This window comes from Lichenostomus cassidix, chromosome 5, assembly GCF_008360975.1.
Source record: "Lichenostomus cassidix isolate B80296 chromosome 5, HeHo_3.0, whole genome shotgun sequence".
Classification (NCBI taxonomy): Eukaryota; Metazoa; Chordata; class Aves; order Passeriformes; family Meliphagidae; genus Lichenostomus; species Lichenostomus cassidix.
Genome location: NC_139486.1, coordinates 9,483,022 through 9,496,654, shown reverse-complemented (window position 1 = coordinate 9,496,654; position 13,633 = coordinate 9,483,022). Strand labels below are relative to the sequence as shown.

Genomic DNA, 13,633 nt, shown 5'->3' with positions numbered 1-13,633 from the left:
CACCTTCACTTACCTAGCTGGCTCAAGACAACAGAGTTAAATCGACACAACTCAGCATTATTTGAGTTTCTAAAGCTGGAAGAACATAGTTGTGTGAATGACAATGTGTACTTTAAAGTGAAACGGGAGAAACAAGGATTTCAGCCTACAGTTGGTGAAATATTTTTGTTTGTTCTAATTTTGTTATTACTGTGACTTTTTTAACATGTAGGTGATACGATGTATGAAAAAACCTGCAGCCAGTTCTGACAATCAGTGAGGGGGTTTTGTTAACTGAGTGTTTGAATTTTCATGTTTAAAAAGCATCAGAGCCTTTGTACTGTTGGAATCTCTTTTTTCTCCATCCTGAGTTCTGGGTGCAGTACATTTTGTTGGTTTGTTTTTCATGTGCTCGTTCTTTCTAATGCATGAGAAAATCTTTTCTCTGTTGTTACTGGAGCAAAACTTCACGCAACAACAGTCTGACTGAGCTAATTTTGTGCCACTGAAATAAAAATGTCTTCTTAGAGTGTGAGACTTGTTAATGGAAAGGGCAAATTTTTTTTTCTTTTGTTGTTCAAGCATGGTTTGAATGCATAGAAATTACAGATAGTATTAAGTAAAAGCTGATGAAAGAAACTGTTAATTACTTTCGTGGCTAGCACATGTTACACTAATGGTCTCTCTATGCATGAATAAGCATATTTGCTGGAAGCTTCACAGTTTTTCAATTGGACACACTTGTCTAGAGCTAAATTTTCACCTTGAGATGCAGCTAAGGAGCACAAGGTTATAGCATTCCTGTTTCAGGGATGCTAGCTAGCCCTGGTGTGAGACATTAATATACTGTGAAAGGGGTCAGCAGGTTATTGAGTGTATGTGAAGTATAGTATAGTGTATTTGAAGAGAGAATTAATAAATTATTACAAAAATCTGATAAGTACTGTAATAATGTTTTAGTAGTGAATTGAGAAGAGTTTGCTGTGTGAGTATACATATTACATAGAGGCATTTTTCTTTTATTTCAACAGTCCAACAGTAACAACTACTTTAAAGAACCTTGGGGCACTTTACAGACGACAGGGCAAATTTGAAGCTGCTGAAACATTAGAAGAGGCAGCAATGAGATCTCGTAAACAGGCAAGTATGAAAATTTCACCTTAGTAATGTTTCTGCATTGTGGTCGTGCAGATTTTCAACTTTGTGCATGCAGTATATAGAAACTTTCAGTGCCTGGCCACCCTCTAATCTCATACTGAACTTGTGATAAACTGATATAACACTTGCAGTCTGGTTAATTGTTAGGGCAGTGGCACCATGTACTGGGGACATGATTCAAACTGGGGGTGAAATTATGTGGAAAATGAAAGAGCAGAAAACATTATGTTGGCCAGCAGTCCTCAGTTGGCTGCTTGTCCTGGGAGAGAGACTGTAGCTGGGGGAAAATAGACAGATTCTGCTGCAAATCTCCTTTGCCAGTCATGCTGTTCTATTTTTAATAAAGAGCTGTCAAACTTAAAAATGTGAAGTTTCTGCACACAACTGACTAACGGTGTAGACCTTTCAGTTTCTGTTACTTCTGTAAACTAGTGGGATAGGTATTACAGTGTCAGTGGGGACTTTGTTTTAATCCGCTGTCTTTTGTGCTCTAAAATCTACTGTTCAAGTTACCCCATTCTCCCTTCTCTTAGAAGGTAGAAGAGAGTTTTGGTTTGTTGGGATTTTTTTGGCTTTTGTTTTTTCTTTCACTTTTTGATGATTTGATGCAATGTCTTTTATAAGTAAGACTGGACAAAAAACCATGGGTTGTCAGTTGGTGTTAAAATGGAAAGCAAAGTAAGAAAATACTAGTAAACAATGTGAAAGTTCCATTTTAATTTCATTTTTTATATAAGGGTAAATAAGACTTGTATTCTTTCTAGAAGCTTGCTGCTGACTATTTTTAAGGTTGCTTCAGATTTTCATTATGCATCACATACCACCTATACCATTAATCCATAATGTATGGCAGTGTACACACCACTAGATTTAGATGTATAGGAGACAATACTGTGTTACAGCAGCATTTAACACTACCTTTTCATTCTGGGTCATTCAAGTAATCCTTTTCTCTTAGGGGAAAACTGTTTATGGGAACCAAGAATCTCCATGCCACTAAAACAACTTTCATTCTTATTCATGCACTTTGCTTTTAAGAGCTTCATCCTTTTGACTTTCTGTATTGTGGTTGGCTTTATGGGTTTGCTACACATACCCCTGCTGCATTTGCTGCTAGTGCTGTATTGTAAAAGATGCACAATATTTTATGAAGTATAAGGCATTCATCTGGGATCTCTTCCTGTCAGCAAATACTAGTTCTGATGTGGAGTAGGTTTATTATAAAGAAAACAAAACTGAAAGTAAGTATGATTTGAGTATGTTTATTATAAGCTTATATTCTCTTTCATTTCTTTCTGAAGGAAAATTATACTAATGCCAAGTGTTGTATTTTTGCCAAATATCAGTATTTTTAAATAACACAGCCTGCTTCTGAGGTATTAGATATTCAGACACCTTTCCAAAGGCAGGTGAAGACTGCACCATTTGATGGGTGGAAAACTTGAGAATTACACTGATGATTCACGATCTATAAATTGCTTATATTGACACAAGCAATTTAGTCCGGTGCCAGATTGCTTTGGGTAAGTGACATAAACACCACAAGGCTTAGACAAGCAGCAAGAAAGGATGAAAAGAACAGCAACCCAATGAATTCTCAAACTACCAAACTGTCCACTTCATGCTGTGTTGATTCTTGCTGATTTATAAAGGACGACTCAGCTGCTCTCTGAAAGCAGAGTTGGGCTGATGGAATTGTGGGTTGGTCTTACTTCTTGCTTGGCACAGTTGTTGTAAGTCATAGATTAATAGAGCTTGTAACAAGGTAAAGCCTCTTCCCATTTTATCAAATTCTCAGGGTCTTGACAATGTTCACAAACAGAGAGTGGCTGAAGTGCTGAATGACCCTGAGAGCATAGAGAAGCGGCGGAGCAGAGAAAGCCTCAACGTGGATGTGGTAAAGTACGAGAGTGGCCCTGATGGCGGCGAGGAAGTGAGTATGAGCGTAGAGTGGAACGGGGTAAGTACAGTACACAGTTGGAGAAAGTAGCCTAGGAAATCATCACCTAACAACTAGGGCTGCCCACTCACCAGCCTGCTGTGCTTTCAGTAGTTTCCTGGTTGATCTGCGTTGTATTTTGTAATTTTGCAGAATCAATTAAGAAATTAAGGATAACATTGAGTCTATCATAATGCTAAAAAAACTCATCATATTTTAAAATCTTAAGAGATCCTTTCTGTTGTTGTCCTGAATGGTGACATTTATGGAAGAATCCCAAGCAGTTGTATTTAAGGCTAAGTTGTGTAATGCTGATTGAGTGTCCTGGTTGTGGTCTGGTGTACAATTGCTTGTCGGTGGTTTGTTTTTACTGGTAGAAATATTCTGGCAATTAACTCACTTTTGCTTTTTTTCCTTTTGGTGCCATATTTGCTTGTAATTTAAATGTTTCTTTAAAAATACTCCATCAGTTGGAATCACAAAGAACATTTGCTATGGAGATAAACTGAGTGTTAGCAGTTTCAGAGTAAATTGAAATGATCAGTCTAACACTAAAATAATTCTGATCTCCTCCTCACTCAGCTTGCTGGAGAAAGGAACATAGCCTTTTTTTTACAGTCATTTTTAAAAGGCAGTGCCATCACATAACAATGTGATGGTGACTTATGTTTCCTCATTGAAATTAATATGACTTTCCCATGCTAAAATTTGTCTGGAGCCAGAGATTGTTCCTATTTGTTCCCCATATATTGGCTTTACTGTGTTACACTGATTGTCATAAAGTGAAAACATATATATACACATATATATATAATGTGATTACATATGCATTTTTCTAACCATTGTTTTCCTTTAATTTGAAGAACAGTGCAAGCTTTCAGTTACTCTCTCGCTTATGTAGTTTGCTTCTGTCACCAGCTTTCCCATGCTTTATCCCATTGCTGGCAATGGGATACATATTGCACTGTTAACTAACTCCCAGCTGCAGTTCTGCTGAAAATATTCTCTTAGATTAAAGAAGTGGTGTTGCTTTTGCTGTATGGGAGGGGAAGTAGCCTACTTTGCAATATTGAGTATTCTGAAGCTTCATTTCTCTTACAGTAGCAATCTTCTTTTCCCCATCTTTTTGTAAGTTACATGAGACAAAGCTTAGCATTACAAAGAAGCCTTGAGAAAACACATAGTGCTTTAGTCTTAAAGGAGAATGTTCTTTCCATCTTTGCTTTTGTCTCTTTATTACTGTTTTCTTGGCATTGGTGTTCTCAGTGCCAAGACAGTCAATCAGCATCTGTTGTGGATTAATACTGCATCATTAATGAAGCCAAAGTCAGGTTGGATAACTCCTTTTAATTCTCATTTTGCCCATTCAGCATTAGAACTGTGTACTGTACTCCTCCCTTAATTTTCACTATACTTTGCATGAGTGTATGTTCTAAATGGATTAAACTTTTCTGTTATTGACATTAATGCATGCAGGTTTTGGATGGAAAGGGCCTTCTGGGGAAAAGCAATAGACAGTATTTCTAGGTCAATATTTGAATCAAATTAGTGATAAAACTTGCTGGTCTCAAAAATTAAATTTTGACCTCTCAGGGTAAGCAAACTTCATTTTTAGTGTGGTGAAGTGGCATTGCTTCATTCTCATCTTTGTTATTTCTTTTTTTCCCCCTCTTAAGAGAAGGTATTTTGTATTACATGTTCTACGTGAAGTGGGCAACTCTCCCTCCCCCCGCAAGTGTTTCTATCTCAGTGATGTTCTTCCCTCTACTTTATATCTTGTAGTTTTTTTACCCTTGTGTGTTCCCTCCAGACAAAATACTCTGATTCATAAAGTATAGTAGAATCTTTCATTTGTGTCTGCAGAGCCTGAAGAGAGGCCTGCCTTTTCCATTTAATTTCTTCTGAAGTGGTCAAGCTGACTCCTGTTCTTTGGCTGTGAGAGAGTAGGTGGAGTAAGCAAAAGGACAAACTCAAGGAAAAAATTTTGTTGAAAGATGTAATTAAGGGCCTTTCATAGGTAATGTAATCCATCTTAAGCATTGTGGGCTTTGATGTAATGTCTTACACTCTTACCAAAGAACTGAAATATCTATTGAAGTAAATTTGTCAGTAACTATTAAAACAGACACATTAAGAGAGGTTGTTATAGTGCATGTTTATGTGTCACTTATAAAGTTCATGCCTTACAGTGAACAGAAGATACTTGAAAATGCAAGGAAACACTTGGTCTTTAAAATGAAAGGTGAAAAAAGGCCAAAATTTGGATCCCTTGTTATATTTTTACATAAAAAATAACAGTGAGTACCCATCACTGGCATTTTTGTAAACTGATCTTGCAGCCTGCTGCAGGACAGGTGAAAATCTTTGTGCTACATATTGTGTTTGTAGTGTGGGGAAATATCTTTTCCTACTCTAAACCATATGCTTCAAACAGACAGGCTTTTAACCATGTAAGTCCACTTTCAGGTGTGAAAGGAAAACTATGGATTTCACTAGCATAGATGAGCTGTTAAGAGTTACTTTTGTTTAATAAGTGTCAGAGAGAGGGATGTTGTACCAGACAAATACAAAGTACAGGAGATAGTGATGGTGGGGAGGTGTAAGCAGCAGTAATAAGGTGATTGTCATTCTGAATGATGCAAAAATTGGCAATTAAACTTTGCCATAAAACATGTTGTGATTTTGGTTTTCATTTGCTCTGGACTCCAGAATGTATATTTTTTTGTCCTGAGCTCATGCTTTAGTAGTGTTTTGTTGATCAAGCAGTCAGTGTTTAACTTAGGAGTTTGATATTTTTATTTCAGATATGAAGTATCCGAAAGCTTGTCTGCTTATTCCTAATGTTGTGGTTAGGTTTACTCTATAGAGTTATACTCTATACGTACCAAATTTGTCACCCCTTTGTTCTTTGGATCATTTTCACTATTACAGTATTGCTGATTTCAGAGCACAGGAATAATTAGCCTTTTCACTGATGTAATACTTCTGGTTGGAACTTAGACTTCAGTTTATTTAATCGTGCAAAGCTGAAGTCTGTCTTTAAGTGTGAACAATATTGGCAATTTAGTTTGAAACATAAATACTCAGTTAGATTTACATCTTCAATCACTTGTTAGCAAGGTGTTTTGCCATTTCCAAAGATAATTTTAGTTACTGTTCACTCCAGTTGTGATAGGTAGTCAAGACAGGTATCGTGAGACTGTAAGTAGTGGTCTCTGTACTTGCACAAAGAATACAAAGTGTGCAAATTGAACCACAGTTTATTTTGAAGGTGGATTGTTTCAGCTGCCTCACTGCATTAGGGAGAGCAGAGAAAATTCCATTTGGATTATATATAGACACACACAGAGAGATGTTCTAAAAATACTTGTCAGAGTGAATTGACCAAGGCCAATTGGATTCTAGTTCCTTAAGGGAATGAACAGAATTTTGTCTGGAGGTTAGGTGAAGACCTCTTTCTTCTTGCACTTTTGTTTCAAGGAAAATTCCTGACAGAAGTTAAAGCTGAAATGAATGCACTTCGCTCTGTTCTTTTTTCTTTTTTTTTATTTATTTTTTTATTTTTGTCTTACCATCAGCTGAAGAAAAAAAATCTTTTTTTTTTTTTTTTGTTGACAAGATGTAATAGCAAAGCTCTCCCTTGTTAAAGGTGTTTTGTGTTTTGCACAAATTCTAACTTGAATGCACAGCATCAGTCATGCTCATTTGTCAGTCCCATCTCAGTGATGTAGGTGAAACTGCATAAAGATGTGGGTTCTGGTAATTGCAAAGGCCTGCACTTTGTACTTAAGGGCTGTCCAAATAGTTACTCAGGGAAAAATAAAAGTTTTGAACATGACCTAGAAATACTGTAAACTAACTGTTCAAAATTGAAAACTGTTGAATTTTTCCCAACAGTTTCATTCAGTTTTTCTCTCTCCATTTCTGACAGGCCTAGATGCCTTTTGTGATTCTTATACTGTCTCCTGCATGACGGGCGTGCACCATCTTCAAGCTTTAACTTCTCTCTTCAGTACTGACTGCTGTGTTTTAGCAAACCCCTTAAGATTCTTGTCAGAGCTACACTTCCCTGTAAACTGGCCATTCCTTCAGTGCTGGTGTCGTTTTTGGTTTTCTATTTCTGTACCTGTGTAGCTTTGCCAGATATGTATCTAGTCATACCAAATGTTATTACAACCATTTGCTGTGTAATACATTAGTAAAGAAACCAAACAAGTAACAATGACCTTTATAAGTAGCTGTTCACTATGGAATAAAGGTAGTTAAAAGTATCACACAAGGTATTATTGAAATGGCATGATGGTGATCTTTACAGGAGAAAAACCAAACCCGTAAAAGTAAAGCATGTTCTCCAAGTGCTTTAAAATGTATTTAGAGACCTATTATATGGTTAACATCAATATGGAACTCTGGATGTCTTCACTTACGATTATTCTAAAGTAGCATTGCTGTTTAGTCTTTGTGTGAGATTTTGGCAATTACGCTTTTCTCTACTAATCTTGGTGTTCAGTGATTTGTGTATTTGTCTTTCTAACTTCTAATAAACTCACTCCAACTCAGGTGTCTGTCTTTGCTTAGTAGTGCTTTTTTCTTTTTCAACTCTCCTTTCATAATCACATAGGTTTTCTGTGAAGCAGGAAGTGGTCACTTCTAATCTTACTAAACTTTGGGGTTTTGTAAGAGTAAAACTTTTGAAAATAGAACTGTGGTCAGTTGCAAGTTTCTCTGGGTCAGCACAGCAGTGTCAAACATGAATGCAATATATGAAAAATTAATTTCCTTCTAGTTTACATTTTCTTTGGTAAAAGTTAAAATGAAGCATAGGAATTTGACCCTGAGTTTTTCTGATTAGCAATATTTTTGTTCAGGGATTTTAGTGTTAATTAAACATGTTTGCAAGTAATGTAGATATGTGGAAAGAACAAAATGGGTTTTTTTGAGACTGATGGAATGCTTTTGCTTGGGGCTTGTACTCTGTTCACCATGGTGTGCTCATATGAAATGGTGGTGGTGGTGGTGGTGGTGAATTGTTGGTACTACTCTGGTGGGTTTTTATTATTCATGAATTGTGGCTTGGGCATGTCTTCACGTTTGGAAAGATGTTCACATCTTTGTTACACTTCGGAAGGAACCCTTTTGTTTTGATAAAGTTGTGGCTATATTGTATTACGTGTTTAGCTAAATGTATATATTATAAGTATTTAGTAATAGAAATTAAAAAGTAATAATTAGTAACTGAAATGTTTTTGAGCCAGGCTTGGGGGAGGGCAGCAAGCTCTTGCAGTTTCACATGTATTCAATTTTTTTCAGGATGGCACTGGATCCCTAAAGCGCAGTGGTTCCTTTAGCAAGCTCCGAGCGTCCCTTAGGCGCAGCAGTGAGAAGCTGGTTAGGAAGCTGAAGGGAGGAAATTCCCGGGACAGTGAACCAAAGAACCCAGGGTAATTATCTGTTCTTAGCTGTGCTGGTGTCCCTCAGTCTGTGCCCCCCTGGAGCCTAGGGTAGTTCCTAGGGCAGTGTTCCCTTCCCTGCCTAGCTAACTGCTTATCATACACAGCTGTAGCTTAAAGAAAAAAAATAGGAAATAACTTCTTAAACTTCCACTGTAAGTTCTTTAACATCTGAGGATTTTTATTTGCTTATAAGAATTAAGTCTATTTGAACAATATTTTTTTTATTTTTGCTGCTTTACCTACTTAAAGATTAGAGAAGCCTCATAGAACAATGGATAAATGTTAATTATCTGTAAAACAATCCTTTTCATACAGCAGTGGAGAATAATAAATTTTACTGATTTTTACAGTAAAAGCCTGAATATAGTAAATACACAGCTAGCATTCTTTATTTAGCTTAGTGTCTTGGTATATTCTTGATATAGCTTTATATATGGCTGCGAGCATAAAGAGAATTATCAGCTGAAGCCCCTCTTGATTTCTGTTTTTGGAAAACTGAGATGTCAGAGAGCAGAGGAGAATGTTGAAAAACTTGAACCTAGTTGTGCATGTTACTAACATTTTGGCCCTGGTGAAGTCAGTGGTAAAAATTCACACTTAATGAGTCTGACTGCTCACTCTTCCCAATCTACCACGGAATTATGGATTTGAATGCATGTAATATTTCTCATAAATCCCTAAAATCATTCATCATTCATTGGCTGCTGCAGAAAGTCAAATTGTTACAATACATCTGCTATTTTTCATAATGGCACTTGTGGGTGTTCTGGTCACCCCCAACACAATTGCAGTCAATTTTACAGGGCTTTTTGCCCTTACTGTGGAAAACTGGAACTCAGTTCACAGGAAGACAAGCGACAGTGTGCTTTAAAGTGTGGCACTTGTGCTTTAAAGTAGTAATTTTGGAGAACTTGGGGTAACTTCTGATGTAGCAACTGAATCTGAGTAATGTAGTAGATGATGATGATGATGATGATGATGATGATGATGAAGATGATTTCACTTGAGACAGGGTCTCAAGGAGGCAGGGTCTCATTGTTTCTGGAAGTGCTCTAGTGAAGTTTTGTTTTACTGTTTTTGTGGCTGTAAAACATTATGTACAGCTGCAGTACCTGCAGAATTAGCTTCCTTGCATATCTGTTTCAAATTCAGCCTGATCGGAATTTTAGAGTTGTTACTTAAAATTTCACTGCCAGACACTTGATGTTGAAGGCCCTGAATAGAATTCAAGGTCAAGATTCCTTTGCATTTATTGATCATTCATTAAGAACTACCTCTGAGATGAGAGGCTGGGAATAAACTATGGAAAGCACGAGATTAGAAGAAGATGTGTAGATGTAAAATGCTTCAGGGAAAACAAACAAAGGCAAGCCAAAATCGAATAAAAGGGAAGTTTCCTTCTTTTTCTCCAATATTAGCATTTTTATGCATTGGTTTTCTGTTTCTATTCAGTTCTGTCCAGAGTTCATACATCACAGTTCAGGTATAGTGTTGTATGAATAGATACATATATCCATAGCTAATTTTGCATTTTCTCCTCATTTTTGTGAGATGTAGTAAGGTTTTCAGTTTCACAAAAGCCAGGAGGTTTATTCCTTATTCTCTGTAGTATTTACAGCTAACTCTTTCTGCAGGTAAAGTAACTCCCATGTTTATAGGTGTAGAAAATTATGCTTACATATAACTGAAGATACTTGGCTTTGCAGTGCCTGTGAGAACTCACCTGCCTTGTTACTGTCTTCACTTGAGTTGTGTTACATGACCAAAGTCATCTACCCACATTAACATGAGTTACACTGTGGGGTCTGTAGCACCAGATGAGATTTCCTCAGATGAAGGCATTAATGTGAAACAAAATTGAAAGCAAGGCAATATTTTTATTGCTTTCCCTTTCTAACAAAATAGTTTTGTTTTTAAATGTCACCATAGTTCTCAAGGAATAATTTATTCTTAAATCTTGCAATAGTGTATTGCATTGACAGGCTTTTATGTATATAGGCACTTTCAGTATATAAGACAATAAATACTATAATTTCTGTTCTTGTAATACATAGAGTTTTTAAATCATAATTTATATTAGCTGGTTTTAATAACAAATGCAAAGATTTCTGGTATTAAACACCAGCTTTGTAGGTCATAAAGCATAGCTGTGCATATTGATATTCCAAGAAGTAATTTTGATTTCATTTACTGAAGAAACGTCAGTAAATAGAATTGAGAGTGTTTTTCCTGCTTCTGAGTACAACAAAAGGGATATTCAGTTGTTACCATGCAGACCTTTGGGTTTTAGCTTGTTTGGTAGCTGAATATTACAATACAGACATAGCACACATATAAATCTTCCTTGCAGAGGAGGCAGCCACTCTAGGTAGAACACTTATGTGCCTCCCTCCTTACCAGTGCACTCCCTGCCTGTGTCTCTAGGAAGACTTGACTTTGAACTTGATTTACACCTCTTGTTTATACTCTGGCTCTCTGAATAGGAATTGACAGTGCTGGTGTGAGCACTGAGTGAGAAATACTTGAATAGCAATACACTCACATCACAGGATATAGGAAGGAATTAGTGTTCATGTTGTTGCTTGATACAGAAAGTTGAAGAGAATAAAATGGAAAAGTCATCAGGGAAATAATTTCTTTACAATCTTGCAAAAGACTTTTTGACAAATAACAAGTATCTTAAAACTGTTCTTTGAAACATTCAATACCTGAAGCAAGGTATCTGTTCTTTATCATATTTCAGAATTCAGTTCTAATGTAATTTAACTTTGATTAATTAGTGTTCTTTATTTTTTCACTTCAAAAATTTTGACCACATAGTAGAACAGTTAAGATTTCTAACCCAAAAGGGAAAAAACATGGTTTCATTATTGCGATTATTTATGCACCCAAAAAACCACCTGCATGTTCTTTGTGCAGTTGTGTTTGTAACATGGAGGGAACTAAAAGTGCATTTGCCAGATAAAAGTTCTTAAAAATGTTGATTTAAACAAACCCAAACAAATAAAAGACCAACCAAAAAATAAAGTAGTATGTCAAGTATTTTTTTAATTGGCATTTTAGCAAGAACCTAAAATATGCATGTGAATTTTTACTGGTGGATTTTCTGTTTCCCTGGAATGTTTTCCACAAACCTTTATGCTCTTTTGGAGAGTTTTCTGTAACATTTTATTTGTTTTACAGATTAACTTCCTTTGACTTCCATATATAACCTCTGTTATACCTGTTTCCTCGAATAAATGAGAGGTGTACACCGTGCATGAGTCCTTGCTTTGTTGTTGCTAACACTCATGTCAAATATTTTAAATTGTGTGCTTCTGGCTTTCGAAACATCCAGATTTAGCTCTGGGGAGAACCAGCCAGCCTGTGTTGTGTGGCAGCTGTTGCCCTGTGTTTTGGTTCATTGTCCTGCTAAGCTTTTGCTTTACCAAAGCATTTAAAACTTGTGCTTTTGACTGTTAGCAGTGTTGTTTCAGTAGGAAGAAAAACTGGTTAATATCTAACATGATCTGTGTGGATAAACCTTTCCACGTTACTGGAAGGCATTGGAAAGTTTGCTTCAGCCAGTTGTCTTAAGCTGCAGGCAGCACTGCAGGGTTAGGGCTGCTTGCCTTGTGAGCAGTTCATCAAATATGTACTCAAAGCCCTCATTTAGTTCTGAAATAGTCAGAGAACTCATGAAAAATCAGAGCAAATGCAGAACATCCTGAGGAATGGACAGGCACTGGCATAAAGGACATCAAACATTCCATGATAGGAATCTTAGTGCTGATCTTGAATTCCATTACACACACTTAAAAAAAATTTGTGTTAAATTTTGTATATATCTGAGAAATGTAGGTAAATTATTAATCCTCATCTCAAACAGCAGCAGATATTGCAGTTAATGCAGCAATACTTTGGCTGCCAGTAGCTCCTGGGTAGGTGATCAATTTCTTGCTCTCTTCCGTTGCTTTCAATACCATATTCCAGGGTGCTTGTTACCACTGCTTGGAGTGTTGTAAAGCCAAAAGCACAACCAAAGTTAACAGCAGCAACCATCTTCTTTCCTTTCACTTTGAAATATTTAAAATAAACCATTTTAAGATGCTTTTAAATATTGATTCTGAAGACTTATCTAAAGGAGGCAGAAAGTACCAAACTAACTTTCATTGAAGCTTTTTCAAGGTAAATGCTGCCTGCACAACAAACTTGTGTTTCACGTGTTTTTTCCTAAACTGTCTGAATGTTTTGATGCTTTTGTAAGAAGCCACACAAAACTGGTAATTAATTAATTAAAACTCAGTGCAAGTCACTGTATGAATTTGAAGCACTTTAAAAATTGGGCTTTTGAGTTAAATCAGTTGCCTGAAAGGTTTAAGCTCTGAGCAGCTTATAATTTTGGGGGGTTTATATGCAATTAGAAGTGAATACAAGCATATTTGAAGTTCTGTAGTTGTTACCTGAAAGGCTATCCCTCAGATCAGTTTTGGGGCATTGTTCCCACTCCCTTCACTGTGCATTGCTCGTTGTTGTACTTGTGTTTTTAGAGCTGTAGTTTTCAGCCATTCTGATCAGTTTATCCTTGCATGTTCACTGTCCTGGTTGCAGCATGAAGCGTGCCAGTTCTCTGAATGTTCTTAACATGGGTGGCAAGGCTACTGAAGATCATTTTCAAGTAAGAAGCCCTACAATACTCTCATTAAAATAAATATTGTTAGTAGGGTTTGGGATAAAAAGACTGTGGTAAATAATAAACCAACAAACAGTGATTGTTAAGATCCTACTTCAGTAAGGTGCTTGAAGTGTGTGCTTAAGGCATCATTCTGTGACACTTTTGTGAATTATGATTAATTTTAAGAAAAGTTTCAAGTCCAGCCAGTGAAGAGCATTGGCTTTTATAGTCCAAGGAATCTGTGGCTTTGGATTTCTATTCCAGTGGATATGAAACTTACAGAATATTATGTTCTTGAAAAAGCAACTTTAAAATGCAAGAACTCCTAAAGCCCAGTTCAGTATTTTTTTACTTCAGCCCCTTTATTACAAAGAGCCCTATCATGGAAATTGCTGTACATTACCAGGTTCCCTGAAACACTTCAGTTGTTCCTGAGGTGGCACAGGAGCA

The 13,633-nt window shown here is 36.5% G+C and overlaps 1 protein-coding gene across 10 annotated transcripts in view; it reads left to right on the top strand.

Moving 5' to 3' along the window:
- The window catches only part of KLC1 (kinesin light chain 1), a 48,095-nt gene that overhangs the window by 28,606 nt on the left and 5,856 nt on the right, over positions 1-13,633 (top strand). The window contains exons 12-15 of one of the 10 annotated variants that reach the window (XM_085061256.1): positions 1,011-1,119; positions 2,960-3,070; positions 8,387-8,517; positions 13,120-13,186. In XM_085061256.1, coding sequence (XP_084917382.1) covers positions 1,011-1,119; positions 2,960-3,070; positions 8,387-8,517; positions 13,120-13,186 — 418 coding nt within the window. Of the gene's footprint in view, positions 1-1,010; positions 1,120-2,935; positions 3,098-6,983; positions 7,636-8,386; positions 8,518-13,119; positions 13,187-13,633 lie in introns of those variants that run through there. The other 9 variants (XM_085061254.1, XM_085061255.1, XM_085061253.1 and 6 more) reach the window with 9 other exon arrangements.